The 21,623-nt window shown below is 34.8% G+C and overlaps 2 protein-coding genes across 4 annotated transcripts; one reads left to right on the forward strand and one right to left on the reverse strand.

Moving 5' to 3' along the window:
* Positions 1-692: 692 nt before the first annotated feature.
* On the reverse strand, positions 693-12,456 carry LOC107032318 (pentatricopeptide repeat-containing protein At1g62350-like). 3 transcript variants are annotated; one of them, XM_015233906.2, is made up of 3 exons: positions 12,017-12,456; positions 1,034-1,440; positions 693-930 (listed from the first exon to the last, which is right to left on the reverse strand). In XM_015233906.2, exons 1-3 carry the CDS (start codon positions 12,380-12,382, stop codon positions 852-854), a joined length of 852 nt encoding a protein of 283 aa, XP_015089392.1. In that variant the 5' UTR covers positions 12,383-12,456; the 3' UTR covers positions 693-851. The 3 variants fall into 3 exon arrangements, with proteins under 3 accessions (XP_015089392.1, XP_015089393.1, XP_015089394.1); XM_015233907.2 differs by having other exon boundaries at positions 1,054-1,440; positions 12,017-12,455; XM_015233908.2 differs by lacking the exon at positions 693-930 and having other exon boundaries at positions 978-1,440; positions 12,017-12,455.
* A 2,665-nt stretch (positions 12,457-15,121) lies between these two features.
* Positions 15,122-20,682, forward strand: LOC107032568 (cellulose synthase-like protein D4). Its single transcript, XM_015234175.2, has 6 exons — positions 15,122-15,956; positions 17,042-17,419; positions 17,503-18,307; positions 18,394-18,801; positions 18,895-19,229; positions 19,319-20,682. Exons 1-6 carry the CDS (start codon positions 15,478-15,480, stop codon positions 20,283-20,285), a joined length of 3,372 nt encoding a protein of 1,123 aa, XP_015089661.1. The 5' UTR covers positions 15,122-15,477; the 3' UTR covers positions 20,286-20,682.
* Positions 20,683-21,623: the final 941 nt, after the last annotated feature.

A 21,623-nucleotide genomic window follows, 5' to 3' on the forward strand; every position in this document is an offset into this window, starting at 1 on the left:
GGTTTAGTGTATATTTGTGTATAAATATTTGTTATATACTATTACTTGCTTTTATATAAGGTTGATACGTTATGTATAACATTTTTTCTCGAAGTATTATATTGTATATTGAGTTTATGTGACGAAATATTATATGTTGAATTGTATATTTTTTTAAAATTTCACAAAAATGATATAGAGAATATCCATTACTTCGATCAGAACACTATGATAACTTGAGTAGTGCATTGAGGGTGACTTCGCCAACAAACAACTTCTATCTATGAGCATGAGTGTTTTTATTGTGAATACATTGATCAAGTTTTCATGGTTGATTCTCACACACAATTTATCATCAACTTTGGTCTAATATTAACTTGTCATTAGGGAACATGTCTTGTTTTTCCCTTGATCTCTTAATCAATAGTTGAGATGTAAAATTGAGTTTTTTTCCTTCTTAAGAATTTGCACTCATATGAAAAGAATTTTAGATAATATAGGAGCACATTTGGACCTTTTTGACAAAATGGAATCATGCCTTTAAGTTGATATTGTATTCAAAATGCACTAGCCATAAAACAAGTTATTGTGAAATAGTATTTTCTGCGACTATGAGAAAAATGCTCTAGTAACTTGACTTTCTTAATTTTAAAAGTATTAGGGGAATACTGATACATAAATATTCAAAAGATATTTCACCAAGATAGAACGAGTTAAAGCTTAAGTGGTGGTAAATGTGAACAAATCTACATAGTCAAGTATATTGGTGCAAGTCATCAAAAAGAGAAGTCCTTTAGGCGCAGTTCAACTCCAGAGATTGGGGGAAAAGGGGCAATTTGGTGTACACAAAATCCCGGTTTAGCAGGATATGGTTAAGGGTTGCACCAAAAGGGGTGTGAGGCAAACAACCTGCCCTGATATGATTGTTTCCATTGCTCGAACTCGTGACCTCTGGAAACGAAACATAATAAAATCAAAATACTAAAAGTAGATGAAAGAAATATTCAAATAGCATGTTCATCATATATTAACCACTGATCAAATAATTCAATACATTGGCTTTAATCTTGGTACCTCCTCTTCAGTCTCATCTAGGAAATCTAGGGACTGGCCATAATACTTCTCTGCTTCCTGCCTTACAAAAGCTGAAAGATTCGTTTCTTCATTCGATTCCAAACCATTTATCAATAGTTTAAAGGTCAACTTATCGGGATCACATCCTCTCAACTTCATCAAGTAAAAGACCTCCAGTGCGAGCCTCGTAAGATTAAATTTCATTAAGCTTTCCAACAATGCATAAAAGCCCTCAATGTGAGGTTCTAAACTACTTTCCATTTTCAATGCCATGATAAGACAGATGATATCTTCAAGCAATCCATTGCTTCCCAAACAGGACACAATTTCAGCATACAGTTTGAGCTGCGGTCTATAGGATATCTCCTTCTGAACTTCCTCAAAAACCTATATCAGGGAATCATAATAATTAGGAGCTGCCAACATTGTGGAAGTCAACAAATGTTTGATGAATCCAGGAGTGCAAAGCCAGTGTGATGTAACAGTTCCAAGTACGACTAAACATCACCAAAACTTTGGTCATTAGAAGTCTTCTACAGTCCCATCAATCATCAAATTGAACAGTAAATTACCAATCAAAGCACAACTTGGACAAAGGAAAGAAGAAAAAGAGAAAGGATAGCTGAATTAGGAAGTAGATAAAAGCAGGGGAAAGATCATCAAAAGCTTGATCATGTTAACATCCCCTATTATTCGCTACGAGAAGGGTATCTCTCTGGGATGACATTAAATAAGTCTCGATGACCATGTCGCATAAATGGGACTAATTTCATCTTGGAGAAGTAAGATGACTGGATTATTAGTTAAAGAATGCTTCCCCACGTTTTTCAAATCCCCGGTCCATATCTCACTCTAAGAAAACCCAAAAAACTTCTAGAAGAACTTCAGAACATCACTGCACCTGCACTCTTCAAATAGAAATAACGAAATGCAGAAATTCCAGTGGAATTGAACATAAAGATGAAGAAGTCTTATCAAGTCATATCTTCTGTAAAGTTAAGAGAATCAATGGAGTTAGTTATAAGTTAAACGGAAAAGGGCCAAAAACACACATCAACTATGCGAATTGGTTCAAAACTACCCTTCTTCTACCTTTCGGGCCTAAAATGTCCTTGACGACAACCTTTTGGCTCTATTTTCCCTCATCTATAACAGCCTAAATGATAACCTCAATTAGAAAATTCATTTATGATGTGTCGCTATCCTAATAATTAATTAAACTAATTAAAGAAAAACAAACCCACCCAAAAGCCCTACCCATAAACCCAAATCTTTTAACACAATATTACCCAGATCTTTTAACCCAATATTCATCCCCAAACCTTTTAACCTAAAAAAACTTACGCTCATCATCTTCAAATCTCCTCTCTTCTTCCTCAATCGAAGCTCACCAAAACTCAAACTTTCTTGCCAACAATTAGAAGTTTCTACTCTTCTTGCAGTTGCGGATTAATATCCTCACCCACTGAAGTAGGAATTTCTCTATTTTTAGTATTTTCGGTTAGATTTCGAATGTTGTTGTAATTTGATATATATTTAAATTTTTTATGTTGTTGCGTGTGTTATATGCTTCTTGTAGTTGTTTTTAGAAGATACACATTCGTTATTATCTCAATTTATGATTTTTTTAAGGAAAAATGCACAAGTACCCCCCTCAACCTATGCCCGAAATCTCAGAGACACACTTATACTATATTAAGGTCCTATTACCTCCTAAACTTATTTTATGAGTAATTTTTTACCCCCTACGTGGCACTAGCTTGAAAAAAAAAGTCAACCGATATTGGCCCACAAGATAGTGTCACGTAGGCCGAAAAGGGGCAGAAAATTATTTAATAAAATAAGTTCAGGGGGGTAATAAGACCTTAGTATAGTATAAGTGTGTCTTTGAGATTTCGGGCATAGGTTGAGGAGGTACTGTGCATTATCCCTTTTTTTAACAATGTTGTCCCAAATTGAAACTTCTATCTTTTCCAGCGTATATTTTTCTCTGTTTTTTGTGATTTATTGAATGTTAGGTATGTCATAAAAAGTACATTTATTTCTTTTTGGTGTTGCATTCTCTATATAATCTGATAGACGTTTGATATCATGAATGACTGAAAAGGTTGATGTGGTCCTTAACTATGGGGGCAAGTGAGTCCTTACTCCTCAAGTTAATTACATTACAAAATTGACTCATATATGGGAAGAGTATGATCTAGATTTGCTATCATATAATAGACCTTTGTTCATACACTGAACAATTGTGTTTTAGTAAGGTGAAACAACTACAATGTGGGGGCCTTCTAATAAGTATTATTATGTAGAGGGCGATTCAGAAATTAAAACACTCCAGATTGCATTGTCTACTCAATCTAGTGTTCTTTAACTTCAATGGTTTGTTGTTGAGAAGGGTGAATATATTGTCCATCTCTTGACATCAATCAACTTAATGAACCTTTCCCTTTCACAATAGAAGCAGTAATACGGAATGAATCTCTCCCTATTACAGTATATATAATAATTAATGAAAATATCAATCAACTTAATTAAGTCTGTCTTGTGACAATATGTGAATCAAGTGAGGAAGAGAAGGGTGAAAATGAACATTTTGCTAGTAATCATGATAGTCATGAGTTGGAATTTTTCAGGAGGGAAAAATAAGAGATGTAACTGAGAAACTAGATAATTTTTTGGAGTTGGAAAGGGTATGAGCTTCAAGAATCTTGATGAAGCTAAAAGAATTGTGACTTATTATTCAATTGTTAGGAAGATGGGCCTTAGAATTGTAAAGAGTGACTCTACCAGACTTAGATATTGGTGTGATATTGGTTGTTCTTCTTTGTGTCCAATATCAGAAATTAAGAAAGCCAAGAATTTGAAATTAAGACCTTAGAAACAAAACATACATGCCAGGAAGCCTTTAAGAATAGAAGAACTACTCGACAAACTTTAATATACTATTTCAAGAACAAGGTTCAGAATAACCCCAAGTACAAAGTGAAAGACATGAGACAAGACGTAGATGATCACTTATCGCGTAATATAAGTTATTCATAAATGAAGAAGGGTTAAAAGACTTATTTTGGAGAAATTGGAGGATAGTTTTATTGATGATTTCAACAAATCGGAGGCTTAAGCTCAAGAATTGAAGAATAACAATTTTGGTTCTGATGTAGTGATAAACATATCTAAAGATGTTTTGGAACAAGGAAAAAGAAGATTTTCAAGAATGTATGTCTGCTTTCAAGCTTTGTAAAATGGATGGAAAGTTGGTCTGAGGCTATTTATAGGGCTAGATGGAACATTTTTCAAAAGGAAAGTGTAAGGGAATAATGTTGCTTGCCCTTGGACAAGATTCAGTAAAGCATTTCTATCCACGTGCTTGGGCAGTAATGGACAAAGAAACAACTAGAACAAGGAAATGGTTCATTGAGAAATTCATTAGAGCTAAATGATTTACATTTATATCTGATATGCAAAAGGTAATAATTTGTTAATTTCTTTATCACTTTCTGATTTTTCTTTTGTATACACTTGAACTACGTAACTTCTTTGTTGTTTTAGGACCTGATTGGTGTTGTGGTCAGTTGCTTCCAAAAGCACATCGTAGATGGTAAGGCACATAGAAGTCAATTGGGCCAAGACTTGGAGAGGTGTAGAGATGAAAAAATTATTGTGGTGGTTTGCTTGGAGTACATATGAAGAAGAATTTCAAGATCAATTAAAAATCATAGGTTCTATGTCTGAACAAGCTCCTGAAGATGTGTTATGCTACCCGCCACAACACTAGTGCAGGGCCTATTTTGATACAATTTGCAAGAGTCACGCATGTGATAATAATTTTAGTGAGTCATTCAACAAATGGATTTTGAAAGCAAGGTCAAATCAATAATTACGATGTTGGGAGATATCAAAATCAAGGTATTATCTATGTTTATTCATAACTACTTGACATAATGTAATCTAACTATGTACATATATGAGTATATGAACTCAATTCCAGTGGGTAACAAACCTTAACCAATAGTTGAAAAAAAACCCTACATTTGAGAGAGTTGAAATCTCACTCATAGATTTGAAAGAGTTGAATAGGACTGTGTGAGCTGCATCGAAGACTTACTTCCTGAAGCGAGTGAGGCATAGGGACATGCTATACAAAGCGAAGGCGCCCTCTATTGCTTTAAAGTAAACAGTACGAATCTGCAACTAAAACACGTGGGAAAGTTGAAGCATTCTAAGAATGGAGAACCCCGACCAGTCGTGGAGGCCTGAAAACAAGACAGTTCGAAAAAAGAGGCTTCTATTTACACGCTTTCGAGTAGAATAGACGAGACAATTGTAATTGACAAAGTAAGGGAGGTGAGTCTTGTCTACTTTCACTTTGTCGTACTCAGAGGTCCTGAGAGTAAATGCCAGACGAAACGATGGTGGCTCCATACAGGGGAATGTCGGGTTCTTATGGGTACATTAACTAGAAATTGATTGGAATTAGAAGTAATTCTAATCGAAGTTATTGTATCGTTTGTCCCAATGATGGCCTTTATATATATATATATATATATATATATATATGAACATAGCGAATTATATTATGTCAAAGTAGTTATGAATAAACATAGATAATATCTTGATTCATATCTTTCAACATCGTAATTATTGATTTGACCTTGCTTCCGAAATCCATTTGTTGAATGACTCAGTAAAATTATTTTCACATATTTAACTCTTGCAGATTGTGTCAAAATAGGCCTTACATAAAGTGTTGTATATGTAGCAAGTAGCATAAGAGATCTTCAGTAGCTTGTCCAGACATAGAGCCCATGATTTTTAATTGATGTTGAAATTTTTCTTCATAAGTACTCCAAGCAGACCACCACAATAATTTTTTAATCTCTACATCTCTCTATGTCTTGGCTCAACTGGCTTTTATGTGCCTTACACCATCTATGATATGCTTTTGGAAGCAACTGATCAACAACAGCAATCAACCCCGAAAACAACAAACAACAAAACAAGTTATCTAATTCAAGTGTCTACAAAAGAGAAATCAGAAAGTGATAAAGAAAATAAAAAATTATTACATTTTGCTTATCAGACATAAATGTGAATCCTTCACCATCTTTTAGCTCTAATGAATTTCTCAACAACTCAATGAACAATTTTCATGTTTTGGTTGTTTCCCTATGCACCACTGCCCAAGCTAGTGGATAGAAATGATCCAGTAAATCTTGTCCACGGACAACAAACAATATTCTTTTACACTTTCATTTTAAAAATGTTCCATCGAGCCCTATAAATGGTCTCAGACCAAATCTCCGTCTATTTTTATAAGCTTGAAAGCAAACATACATTCTTGAAAATCTTAGTTTTCCTTGCTCCAAAGCATCTTTAGATATGTTTATCACCATAGCAGAACTAGGATTGCTATCCCTCAATTCTTGAGCTAAAGCCTCCAATTTGTTGAAATTGTCAATAAAACTACCCCAGTCCCTCCAAGACAAGTCTTTTAACCCTCTTCATTTTTGAACAACTTATATTAAGGAAAACTGATCTTCTACATCCTGTCTCATGTCTTTCACTTTGTATTTGGGGTTATTCTAAACCTTGTTCTTGAAATAGTGTACTAAAGTTTGTTGAGTAGTTCTTCTGTTCTTAGAGGCTTCCTAGCATGAATGTTATGTTTCTAAGGTCTTAATTTCAAATCCTTGGCCTTCTTAACTTCTCATATTAGACACAAAAAAGGACAACCAACATCACACCTATATCTAAGCTTGGTAGAATCACTCTTCACAACTCTAAGGCCACTCCTCCTGACAAATTAATAATGGCTTACAATTCTTTCAGCTTCATCAAGATTCTTGAATACCCTTTTCCAACTCCAAAAAGTTGTCTAGTTTCTGAGATACTTCTCTTATTTTTCTCTCCTAAAAAAGTTTCAACTCATCACTATCATGATCACTAGCAAAAGGTTCATTTTCACCCTTCTCTTCCTCACTTGATTCACCATCAGTTACTACATTTATCGTCACAGGACAGTAATTATTGTATTTACTGTAATAGGGAGAGATTCATTCAGTTGGCGATGTCACCATCACCATCAATTACTTTATCTACTGTGATAGGGAAAGGCTCATTACGTTGACTAACGTCAAGGGCTGGGACAATATATTCACCCTCCTAAACAACAAACAATTGAAGTTGAAGCATACTTGAGTAGACAATGCAACTTGCAGTGTTCTAATTCTTGAATCACCCTCTACTTTATAATACTTATTAGAAGGCCCCAAGCATAGCAACTGTTTCACCTAACTAAAACACAATTGTTCGGTGTATTCTAAACAAAGGTCCATATATGATAGCAAATCTGGATCATACTCTTCTCATATATGAGTCCATTTTTTAATGTAATCAACTTGAGGAGTTAGGACCCACTTGTGCCCATAGTTAAAGACCACATCAACCTTTCAGCCATTCTTTCAAGAAAGTCACACGACAGATATTAAAAAAAAAAGAGAAAGTGACTTAAAAAAACAACTAACAAGGAATCTTTATGTGAAGATAATGATAAAGGGTAAAGGGATAAGGACCACATGTTATGCCTATCAGATTACATTGAGAATGCAACACCATAAATAAATAAATGCATTAAGTATGACATACCAAACATACAAGAAATCATGGAAAACAGAGAAAATACACAAAATGTATGCTGGAAAAGAATGAAGTTTCAGCTTGAGACAACATCTTTAAAATAACATAAATCGAGATACTAACGTAAACATAAAACACATGTTCTTCTAAAAACAACTACAACAAGCATATAACACATCTAACAACATAAAAAAATGTACACATACATCAAATTACAACAACATTAGACAAATTCGAAACCTAACTGAAAATACTAAAAATAGAAAAATTCTTCTCGAGTGGGTGAAGATATTAATCTGCAGTTGCACGAAGAGTAGAAACTTCAAGCAGTTGGCAAGGAAGTCTGAGTTTTGGTGAGCTTCGATTGAGGAAAAAGAGAGGAGATTTGAAGATGATGAGCGCAAGTATGTTTTAGGTTAAAAGGTTTGAGGATGATTATTGGGTTAAAAGATCTGGGTTTACGGGTGGGGCTTTTGGGTGGGTTTGCTTTTTTTAATCAGTTTAATTAATTATTGGGGTAACCAATAGGATAGCGACACGTCATAAATCAATTTGCTAATTGAGGTTATTATTTAGGCTGTTAAAGAATAGACCAAAAGATTGACGTCAAGGGCATTTTAGGCTCAAAAGGTAGAAGAAGGGTAATTTTGTATCAATTCGCATAATTGAGGGGTATATTAGACCCTTTCCGTAAGTTAAATGTGTAAAAATTCACTGCATGTCTACTTTCATTAAACACAAGTGGGAGAATATTGTCGAACCCATAGAATATTAAGTAGGATGTACATATTCCATAGATTATCATGTTGAAAATACCGTAATAAAATTCCTATATAAGGAGTTCCTTTAGATGTTGTTAATCCACTAGTATCACATATACCAAAGCCTCCGCTATCTAGGTATGCAAATAAGTAGTGGTTTAAGGCTGCCTGTGTTCCCAAGGTTTTTTTTTAAGTCTCTTTTTCTTTTCAATGATGTTCCTAGCCGTACCATCTTTCTACTCTCCTTTGTAAAGCTCCTGATGTCATCAGCCCGCATAAGCTAGCCTGTTAAGTCAGCAATTCATAATTGTTGAGAGTTATTGGTCCAAGTAAATGAACTTGGCAAGTAATCACTCTACACCTAACTAGTCAATTAGCAATCCATTTCAATTAATCTATTAAGTCAACAGCCCACAGCTGTCCAGTCAGCATCTAGTCAACTGCAGCGACAACATCAACAATCATGTCATTATCCTGTCAGCTGCATATCCCTTTCATGTCACCGTGCATTGCCAGTGATCACTAGCCAAGCTGGTAGTATCTTATTCTAGTAATATAATCAAATTGGCAGCACATCTACCTTAGGTGTTGCTGCGACTGGGGGTCTTTGATGAGCGAGACCCATAACGGTAGGAGTTGAAAGTGAGGGCCACTAACATGTACGAGTGACCTACAAAAATATCTATGCCGAAGGTGTTTGGTGAATGTACTTTCAACTAAGATACCAACCTCATCAGCCAACTGACATGCCTTACTATCATTCAGGTAACACCTGAGTTTTTTGACTTGTGTGATGAACTTTATTTTTTATACCGGTGGCATTCGAGCCAGCTTATGTGCATATTGACTATTCCATTGTGTATCTGCAACCTCCCATCAACTCTGGTACCGGGTATCTCTGTCCAACAAGGCTTAGGCATATGAGAAAAAAGTGCATAACATTTTGTCTCTTGCCTCCCTGGAATTTGAACCTTGGTTTCCAAAATTTTCACACACTTCATTGACCGCTAGATCACCCCTTTGGGTACTTGACACTATGAGTATTGAACACCAGTACTTATAATTAGAAGAGGTGATTAGACATGACATGACACACTTGCCAGGGGTGAGGACATGACTCTAGATAGGAAGATATGGAGGTTGATAATTAGGATAGAAGGTTAGTAGGTAGTCAAGCGTTGTCTAGTCTCCCTTACCAGTATTGTTATTATTACTCATATTCCATCTTGTTCTTCCATTTTATTGTTACATGTTGTTTTCTTTGCGTCGGTTATCATATTATGTGTTGCTGATGTTGTTCTCTTTTCCATTATGTGCAACATGACTGCTTCGCTACTGTATTTTCCTTTCCATGATTAATTTTATTATGTTTTACTTGACCGAGGGTCTATCGAAAACAACCTTTTGGCCTTCAGAAGGTAGGGTCTTCCCCAGACCCGCTTTTGGGATGACATTGAATATGTTGTTGTAGTTGTTAGTCCTTTCTTTAACTCATACAATCCTCGGATGGAAGAACCATCACAACCTTACATGGAGATAATTAGATTGCGATAATACCTATGAATGGATTCCAACCTCAATCTCACTCTGGCGCAGCCTACTCAAAACCAGATGTCTTTGGAGGGTGTAAATAGAAAGAATATCTGCATATATTAGCTTGTAGCAGCTGGAATAATTCTATTTATATTGACACTACTAATTAAGAGCCTTATCCTACATTATTAAAATTGTGGAAGATATGGTATTACTGAATATAATCAGGTACCATCAGTAAGTGATTGAGGAATTAACACATTACATCCTTTCTAGTTCCAGTTATAAGACTTGGGAAGACTTATGCTCTTTTGGGGAATAAAAGTTGCTTAGTCCCCAACTGGAACGTGTCCATCAGAAAAAGGGAAAGTACTCTCAATATCTTCGCCAAAAGTGGCATGGTAAACTGTTCATTGATCCTAGTCAGAAACTTTATGTGAAGATTAGGAAAAATACTCAGCTTATCAGGTGTACTGATGCAAAATGAGTTGAAACTCTATCTGACAGGTGATTCACATCCGGTATCATGAACTGATTGATGGAAAATTGCTCTCTTGAAACAAAAAGAAGTGAAGGTAGTTGCTGCCAAGATCAAGCACAGAAGTCTAGCATAGAGCTATGGTATTGGTAGTGAACTTATGTAGTTGAAACAATTATCTGAGAAGTCAAAAGTTTGAAAGGTATAGTAAATGAAATTGATTTGTGACAATGAAGTTATAATGCATATTGTGTATAGTCCAGTATTACATGAGTGGACTCAAGACATTGAGTTTGATTGTCACTTTATGAGTTTATCTGATAGTAAGTACAACTTGGACTTCTTCTCCTATAATTCTGTTTGGCTAATACATTCAGCAAAGCACTCTTAGGACCTAGGATAATATATATGTGAGGCAAGGTTGGAGCCTATGATCTACTCCATCTTGAGACAGAAAATTACAGTATGACCAGATTCATTGCATTACTATAGGAAAAAGAATATTCCAACCTTCCCTATGATATCGTAGAATGTTTGTATTTATCATTGGATAATTACTTACATTGTTAGGCATAAAGAACAATTACGTAACTAATTTTTGATATCGTTCGCAGCCTTAGACCTTTATATGAGATGCTGCTTTTGTGCATAGTGGCAGCGGTAGATCCAGGATTTAAACTTGGTGGATTCGACCTTTATTAGCACGAAACTCATTATATTTTTGAAATTATGGGTTCAGATTTAAAATTTGTCGAAACTTTAGTGGGTTTTGACATATATTCTACGCTCCACATGGTTATGGATAAGCCGTTTGCCACGGAGCTACATCCATCACTGCATAGTGTCTCATTAACCAATATTAAGTTCTCTATTTTTCTTCTTGTTTCACATCTCATATTTAGCCAAAATCGATAAATCTACTAACCTGGATTCATTAACTACACTTTAGTGTCCTAAAAGAAACAACCCTCCCCCGTTACCTTCCATTTCTGGGCAAGCATCTTGAGAAAACTATAATACTTCCTCGAATCATTTAGGCACAGGTCCCTACCGTTCCAATTCAAAACTTTTAGCTTTGTTGTGTTCCCTCCCACAACCGCTATGGGATTTCAACACATTTGAGTATAGTCAACATCTTCCTACAATTTCCCTCTCCAAAATTATCCTCTTAACTGAATAGAAACTCCAATTGCTTCAATCTTAAGCTGCAAGGACTCATTAGAGTAGAATTTTATTAGGTCTCCACCCAGCTGCTCTCGAATAAAGCTTGAACTACCTCTTTGGAACTTCTTTTTTATGCATACCCTCAATTGCTTGCTTAGTTTTTGGAACACTCATTTGACCATTTTAACATTTTTGTTAACAATAGTCCATACGTTATGCCCTTGCATGTTGATGGAGGTAAGTGATTAATACTGAGGGTGTAAGAATTGGGGCGTTTTTCAGTTTTTTTCTTCTTTCAGTTGGGAGACTAACTAAATGACATTCAAATATAAAGGATTTGAGAATCGAACAACTAAGCAAGAGAATAAACTAAAATATGAGTGGCGCTAACCTTAAGTGCTAAGAGGCATTGATTCTGGCGGAGAAGTTCACGGAGAACAGCTATCATATCATTCTTAATCAAACGCCTGACCTTGCTATTAAACACCTGTTCCACCGCGGAGTCATCGTTTTTGTTGGCAACCCGCTTCAGTGCCTGAACAGTTTGAATGGCTTCAATACTTAGGTTTCTCCCCTTCTGCAAGGGTTTTCGATTTTTGCTCCTGTCTCGCATACTAATTCTCATATTTCCACCACATTTAGACCAAATCCTGGACGCTACTGAACTGAATACGATTTCCGGTATATGTCGCCGGCCGTGAATCCCTGTATCAAGAGGATACGCCGAAAATCGTGCACATTGGCACCAGCTATTCATAATGATACGAGAGAGAGATGAGAAACCTCTCTGTTCGTGGCTTAAATGCTCTGTTTTGAAATAGTAGGTGTTATATAAGAGGAAATTTAGCATGGTGTCTTAAAAGACTTATTAGTGTTTTTTGTTTAGGATGTCGCATATGATTGTTTATGGGAAACTTACATAAATGTGCTATAATAATAAAATATTTACCATTTATAGCAACAATATTTTTTTTTCACTTGATCGCTTTTAATTCATTTATAATATAAATTTAATACATATTACAGATTTATCACAGTATTGCTATAAATGGTAATAAACAAAAAGTATCGCTAAAATCAGTAATTATTTTTTAAAATGTATTAATTTATGTAATTTTTCCATTGTGTATTCTAAATTCTAAATGAGGATAACTGAATATTAAAGTTGTTTGTACTCTTTAAAAATATTAAATTTTGAAAATATGCTTTACACGTTTGTCTTTGTAATTATTATAAAATATATGTATATTTAAAAAATGAAATTTCAGAATAAAAAATATATTTATATTGCACGCTACTTAGTATAAATAATTCATAAATTATTTAAATACAGTTACAATATGTATAAATAGTTATTTATAAAATTAAGTAATCAAAAAAGAAAGAGTAACACCAAATTAGCTAATGAATTCGAAAATAAAATGAAATATAGTAGACTAAAAATAATAAAATAGCTAATGAATTCTGAAACTTTTAAATAACAAAAATTAAAGAGAGAAATAGTTCTAGTTTATAAGAATAGAGGAACTTCCTCAATAACTAACAAAAGCATAAACAGATATATCTCTTTTTTATTGCATATGTGATGAACAATTACATTCATCAATTATCCATCAATAATTATACATTAGAATAACAAAGCGTATGCATCAACAAAAAGTAATTGTGTTGAACAATGTGTCAATATAATTACATCCACCAATAATCATTCATCAACAATTATACATCATAATAACTAAGTGTATGCATTAATATAAAATGAGTTTGAGATAACTTTTTGGTATTTATAATTACAAGTTTGGAATTGTAAAAGTCATTTAAAAATTGATGATATACATAACGTCTATAAGAATTAGATTGGTTAAAGTTGGGAATATGTAAAGTTTCTTACTAAAATCTAAATATGTGCCATATTAAGATGTATGGTAATTCAAAGCACATTTTTGTTCTTTAATGTTAAAGAATATTTCAAATATAATTTACTCTCTTTTGTTGTTACGAAATACTTCATCTACCGAACTCTATTTTAGAATAAAAAACAAATTAAACATTTCTTTAATTAATCCTACCTAGAAACATTAGTGAAAAATCAAATCAAACTCACTTATGTACGTCCCTAGACAACGTACCTAAATTCGAAGTCTTGCCTAGCACAACTTCTAGTCAATTGAACATTTTTGTTGTCTTTGAAACATTTTGAACATTTATCTTATGGATAAAAGTTAGAACTTATGCATAAGTTTTAACTTTTGCATATAAAACAAATGTTCTGATTAATTAATGAAGTTTAACTTTTTAAATACTCTGAAAATCTGTCTTGTAGATAAAAGTTTTCTAAAATAAAAATTATTTTAAAAAAAAATATATATATATATGATTTTAAGCGGGATTAAAAAAAATCAAGACCACCCTTATGGAGAGCATTTTTGTTAAACTTTACTTATGGGGACAAAATATCAAAGACCAGACCATGTTAAAGATCATTTTTGAACTTGACCCATTTTATAAAGACGAAGCCCTTGAGGCACGATCCAAATGGCAGCAAATTAAACCAAGAAATCCCACATTTCAAAAAAATAAATCTTTTTTTAAAATGCTTTAATTTAATATTTAAATAGCTAATTATAAATAAATTTAAAAAAAAAAGTTAAATTAAAATCTGAGTTCTTGACCTCATATAAATTTAATGAAGTTATATTAAAAAGAGTGCTCTTAACCTCATATAAATTTTACTATACCATTTTAGGGTAAACAATAATAATATTTGGTGTTTAAAAGGATATTCTAATAATCAAACACAAAAAAAAAGATTAACTTTTTTCATTAAAAAAGGAAAAAATGACATTAGTTCTACACTTATGTTTTTTTATTCTACATTTGGAATAACATAAGTACTGAAACTTTAGAAAATGTGGGATAATGAGACAATTTCTTATTAAACAATAGTTTTTTTATAAAAATATTGTCCTTTATACCAAACACATAAAAGTTAAAAAGAACCCCAAAATACAAACACATAAAGTAAAAATTTAGTAAGTATTTCATTTCCCTTTTCCCTAAAATTCAGAAACTCATTAAAATCTCAAATTTTAAAAGATTAATAGATGTGAAACATATTAAGATTAGCTTGAGGAATTTCTTCCTATCATGCAGGATCTTTTTTTTTTTTTTTAATTTTGTATGTTTACTTTCCATAAAAAATAATGGTTTTACTAGAAAAAATAAAGTCGAGTTAAATCAATGAATTTTATGTACGTGTCCTTTTGACTAAAAGATCTATTCTTGTTTTTTATCTTCATTCTAGCTTGAAAACGAATGTCTCTTATATTTATACTCTCTTGTTTCGATCTAGTACAACTTTCCTACTTAATACCCAATTTTCTACGTCTTTTCTCTTCCGCGCGTAACTCTCTCCCGTCCAACCAAACACCCTCACATCCTCCCCCATAAATTATTCCTCACAAGTTTTTCTTAGCTTGTTGTGTCTCTCATTGGTTCTCCGTAGTAATCGGAGAACTAGTAAAAAATAAAAAAAAAAACATTGTACTTTAGTTAAGTGAATTGAATTAATTCAATGTCAACTTTTCTTTTCTTTCATTTTTAACTCTAGATAAAAAAAAAATAAAAAAATTCAGGGTGGTCATCTACTACAACATCGATCAAGATCAATAGTGATTCCCAAAAAAATAAAATTATGATGAAGAAAGGAAACATTTGTTGGCATGATTGAGAAGAAGACCACCCAATTTCATTGTCACGTACATACGTACATTTTTCACGAAAATAAATTAGCTAGTTTTTACGTAGTTTATAAGGTTATGTTTTGAGAAAACTCTAAAAATATATATAAAAATGGCAAGCTTGACGAGTGCACCATCAAAGAAGACAACGCGTACTCCTGGAGGAACAAATCCAGGAGGCTCTCAGGGTGCTGCTGGTAAAACAGGAAGTTCTAGTGGACAAACAGTGAAATTTGCGCGAAGAACGTCTAGTGGACGATATGTTAGTCTGTCTAGAGAAGATCTTGATATGTCTGGAGAGTTATCAGGCGATTACATGAATTATACTGTTCAAATTCCGCCTACGCCTGATAATCAGCCGATGGATACGTCTGTTGCTGCCAAAGCAGAGGAGCAATATGTATCGAATTCGTTGTTTACAGGGGGATTCAACAGTGTTACTCGTGCTCATCTGATGGATAAGGTGATTGAATCCGAAGTTAATCATCCTCAAATGGCTGGATCAAAAGGATCATCATGTTCCATGCCTGCTTGTGATGGAAAGATCATGAAAGATGAAAGGGGAAATGATGTTATCCCTTGTGAATGCAGGTATTTATTTTTGTTTACTAGTCTTGGGGACGTGCGTTCATCACAGTGGCGTAGCCACATACCGTCAAGGGGGTCCAATTGGCTGGAAAAAGATTAGCATATATACAAGTAAAATGATATACGAAATGATTAAATAACCTATTTTGGACACTCTTTAACATAACAAGTTGCTATTTCTGGACAAATTTCTGGCTCCGCCACTGGTTCATCACATCTTTCAGACAATCATTATATTGTGCAACATGAAAAATTTGTTGTAAAGAATAACATTCTTACCAAAAGATTATAATGAATCATCGAACTTAATTATCACATATAATGATAGTTATATCTCGTCCTGCAATTATGAATGCCATCAAATTTGAGGTTGTGGTAATGCATAGATGAAGAAGGAATCAAATAAAAGAAGAAACTTCGAAAATCAACAATTGAACACTATTGTTTCTTATGATTTATCTGATATTGTCCATTGTCTTAATTTATAGTTTGCAAGAACAACTTTTTCCTTCATCCACCCAACTTTGCACTTTAGAGCTTCCGACTTTTCATAATGGGAAAAAGGACAAATATACCCCCGAACAATCGCAAATGGTATGCAGATATCCTTCGTCATACTTTAGAGACATTGTTGAACCTCCTGTCCAAAAACTAGAGCATATATATCTTTTATACTTGGACATACACGTGTCATAATCTTATCCACTGATCCATCATCCGATCGATAGATAAGATTGTGCCAAGTGTCCCTATTCAGTATTCTATTAGAGTGAAGGGCAAGAATACTGAATAGGGACACGTGGTACAATCTTATCCATCGATCCGATGTCGAATCAGTGGATAAGATTATGACACCTGTATGTCCGAGTATAAAGGATATATATGCTCTAGTTTTTGGACAGCAGGATACCAATGTCTCTAAAGTATGACGAAGGATATTTGCATACCATTTGCGATAGTTCGGGTATATGTGTCCTTTTTCCTTTAATTATATATGATGATATGATATGATAAGAGGAAAGTTCAAGTAGTCAACTTGATTGAGCTACTGAGAATCAGCGACGTTGATGTGTTTGTTTTGTGTTTAGGTACAAAATATGTAGAGATTGCTACATGGACGCACAAAAAGACACAGGTCTATGTCCAGGTTGCAAAGAAGCATACAAGGTCGGGGATTTGGACGATGAGATCCCAAATTTTTCTAATGGAGCATTGTCATTACCGGCACCAGATGGTTCGAAAGGTATGATGAGGAGAAATCAAAATGGAGAGTTCGATCACAATAAATGGCTCTTCGAGACACAAGGCACGTATGGGTATGGAAATGCTTATTGGCCTGATGAAAGGGATGGAGATGATGGTGATGGAAGTATGCCTAAGACCATGTTGGATACATCTGCTGATATACCTTGGAAACCCCTCAGTAGGAAGTTGCCAATTCCGCATAGCATCATTAGCCCTTATAGGTTTGTACTTTTAATTTTGGTGTATACAAACTCAATTGTACATCGGTTCGTTCTGTTTTTAAGTAATGCAAATGTATGTACAGGTTGCTAATTGTTATTCGACTTATTGTACTGGGGTTCTTCTTGACATGGAGAATACGGCATCCAAATCCAGATGCAATGTGGTTATGGTTCATGTCGATTATATGTGAAGTATGGTTTGCATTTTCATGGATTCTGGATCAAATGCCCAAAATATCTCCAGTTAATCGGTCAACTGACCTAGCGGTACTACGTGAGAAATTTGAAATGCCATCACCATCTAATCCTACGGGTAGGTCGGATCTTCCAGGAGTTGATATGTTTGTGTCAACGGCTGATCCAGAGAAAGAGCCGCCCCTTGTCACAGCCAACACCATCCTATCCATTTTAGCAGCTGACTATCCCGTGGAGAAGCTAGCTTGCTATATTTCAGATGATGGCGGTGCCCTTCTAACATTCGAGGCAATGGCAGAGGCTGCTAGTTTCGCTGATTTGTGGGTACCATTCTGCAGGAAACATGAAATTGAACCGAGGAATCCTGAAGCGTATTTTCTCCTAAAGGGAGACCCTACAAAGAACAAGAAGAGAATTGATTTCGTCAAAGATAGACGAAGGGTTAAAAGAGAATATGATGAATTTAAGGTCAGGATAAATGGTCTACAAGATTCAATAAGAAGGAGATCAGACGCGTTTAATGCTCGTGAGGAAATGAAGATGTTAAAGCACATGAAAGAGAATGGGACTGATCCTGCAGAGGCAATCAAAGTGCAAAAGGCTACTTGGATGGCTGATGGAACTCACTGGCCTGGATCATGGGCTGTGCCCAGCAGGGATCATGGAAAGGGTGATCATCCCGGGATCCTTCAGGTTACTAATTTCTCAAGTAAATAGTACGTAACTGCTAAATCCGAGTGACGAATATTGACATACATACATGAAACTGTAATTTACAGGTAATGTTGAAACCCCCAAGTAGTGATCCACTAATGGGAGTAGGTGATCAAGATAAGCTATTGGATTTTTCGGACGTGGACATAAGACTTCCAATGTTTGTATATATGTCACGTGAGAAGAGACGTGGGTATGATCACAATAAAAAAGCAGGTGCCATGAATGCCTTAGTGCGAGCTTCTGCTATATTGTCTAATGGTGCATTCATACTCAACCTTGATTGTGATCACTACGTATACAACTGCTTAGCTATTCGTGAAGGCATGTGTTTCATGATGGATAGAGGTGGAGAAGACATATGTTATATTCAATTCCCTCAACGATTTGAAGGAATCGATCCCTCAGATCGTTATGCCAATCACAATACTGTGTTTTTCGATGGAAATATGCGTGCACTCGATGGCCTCCAGGTATTATAATAACTCTGTTCAATATCTCGTTATTTCATTGATCGGGAAACACTATTAAAGTTTCTCAATCGTCCATTCTGTGTGTATATGTAGGGTCCTATGTATGTTGGGACGGGTTGCATGTTTAGGCGATTTGCACTTTACGGATTTGAACCAGCAAATCCTGATAAGACACCACAAAAAGGTGCAGAGGCTCAAGCATTGAAAGCCACAGATTTTGATCCAGATTTAGATGTGAATCTACTACCTAAGCGTTTTGGGAACTCCACAATGTTAGCAGAGTCTATTCCAATTGCTGAGTTCCAAGGGCGTCCTATCGCGGATCACCCTGCTGTCAAGTATGGAAGACCTCCTGGTGCTCTTAGAATCCCAAAGGAACCACTCGATGCCACCACTGTCGCGGAAGCAGTTTCTGTCATATCTTGTTGGTAAGTTAATGAATTTCATATTGATTATCTACATTCACATTTTAGTTAATTGAGCAATGTAGCATTACTAAAGTAACTCAATTTATTAGGTACGAAGACAAGACAGAGTGGGGTGATCGAGTTGGATGGATTTATGGTTCGGTGACAGAAGATGTGGTTACTGGATACCGGATGCATAATCGTGGATGGCGTTCTATTTATTGCATCACCAAACGTGACGCGTTCCGTGGATCAGCTCCTATAAATCTAACAGATAGGCTACATCAAGTGCTCCGTTGGGCTACAGGCTCTGTTGAAATCTTTTTCTCAGGGAACAATGCCTTCCTTGCAACCCGAAAACTCAATTTGCTCCAACGTCTTGCTTACCTTAATGTCGGAATTTATCCTTTCACTTCATTTTTCCTCATCATCTACTGTTTCCTCCCTGCACTCTCCCTCATATCTGGTCAATTCATCGTCCAGAATGTCAACGTCGTGTTCCTTGTATTTCTATTAACCATATCACTCTGTCTCATCGGTTTAGCCATCTTGGAGGTGAAATGGTCGGGCGTTGCTTTAGAGGATTGGTGGAGAAATGAACAATTTTGGCTCATTTCAGGTACTAGTGCCCATCTTGCTGCTGTTGTACAAGGTCTCCTTAAAGTTATCGCGGGGATTGAAATATCATTTACCCTCACTTCAAAATCTGCTGGAGAAGACGAAGATGACGCCTATGCTGAATTATACATGGTCAAATGGACATCATTGATGATACCACCTATAGTCATCGGTATGGTTAACATAATTGCTATTGTAGTTGCATTCTCTAGGGCCGTGTTTGCTGTTGTACCCCAATGGGGAAGATTCATTGGTGGTGCATTCTTCGCGTTCTGGGTGTTAGCTCATTTGTATCCTTTCGCTAAGGGACTCATGGGTCGAAGGAGAAAAACACCCACCATCGTCTTCGTATGGTCAGGACTCATTGCCATAACACTCTCCTTGCTATGGATAGCTATTGGTAACCCACAACTTGGTCAGGGACAAGGTGTTGGTGGTGCTGGCTTTCAGTTTCCTTAAGTAAAGCCACAAAATGGGCAGCCCGGTGCACTGCAGACATCTCGCGACCACAAAGGTCTGTCGTATGCAGTCTTACCTTATATTTCTGACAGAGACTGTTTCCAAGACTTGCATCCCGTGACCTTCAAGTAAAGCCACATCAACTAAAATCAAAAACATGATACTTATGTTGCATCAGGATTTTAATTAGAGAAACTAGAATTCAAAAATTAACTAATGTAATGTATTACAAATATATCTTTTTGTTTTCCACTTTTATAGAGTTGGGTAAAAAAAATAAATAGAGTTGTTCCATCCAACTTGAAAAAGTTTTGATATAGAAATTAAATATTTTTGCAATAGCCTGTAATCTCTAAAGACACTAATGAAAAAACGTTATGTTTTTACACAACTTGCACGTTATGGCTAAATTTCTATGTTGTTTGTACTTAATTCCTTATTTGTTTTTATATTTCACCAAATGATCAACTTTCTTTCATTTACTGATATGAAGGCAACCTTATTATTTTTCGAGTGAAGTATTAAGAATATTTTTATTTAGTTATTTTTTTAAATTATTGACAGACTTAAATATACATGTATACTTGAAGAACTAAGCTTAAATACATCCCTTTCATACCATACACAAAAATGTGTCATTCAAGCGCTACATGTGAATCCAGCTGATGTGACTTATATGTATAATTTAAAAAATAAAAATAGAAGGAATTTGTTGTTTCTTTATTTTCAAAAAATAAATTGACGTAAATATTACAAAATAACTAGCTAACAAACTAATATTAATAAACTAAATTAATATTAAGAACTAACAAAAAGAAAGAGCATAATAATATATTCCAATCTTTTCTTATATCTTCCTTGCTGAATGAAAACAATCGCTGAGATACATATAAACTAAACGCTTCGCCATTGAGAAGCTATCCACTTGGCCAAGTGATGACATCTTAAAAATTGATGGCTCCCACGTGACATCATTTTATTATGGTAAGTGATGACACTTAAAAGTGACTCACATGACATCGTTTAGTTTTACAACCATAAAAGAAATTTAAAAAAAAGAGGGGCTTTGTCTCCGATTTCTTGTTGACTAAAAATTTTAAGCGTGTCTCACCTTTCTTCCGATCAAAAGCTTTCTACAATTTTAAGCTTGAAAACGTTGATTAAAGTATTGGTAAGGATCTGGTTTTATATTATTTTGATAGGGTTTTGTTTGCATTTTTCTTAAGGATTGAATTTCTTAACACGACTGGAAATCTACATTGACAAAAAATAGTCATGACCATAATAGGAGGAGAACGAATATCATAGCATATGAAATTAAGCAATTAAAAAAGAGTG

Source organism: Solanum pennellii, chromosome 10 (assembly GCF_001406875.1).
Source record: "Solanum pennellii chromosome 10, SPENNV200".
In the NCBI taxonomy this organism is placed as follows: Eukaryota; Viridiplantae; Streptophyta; class Magnoliopsida; order Solanales; family Solanaceae; genus Solanum; species Solanum pennellii.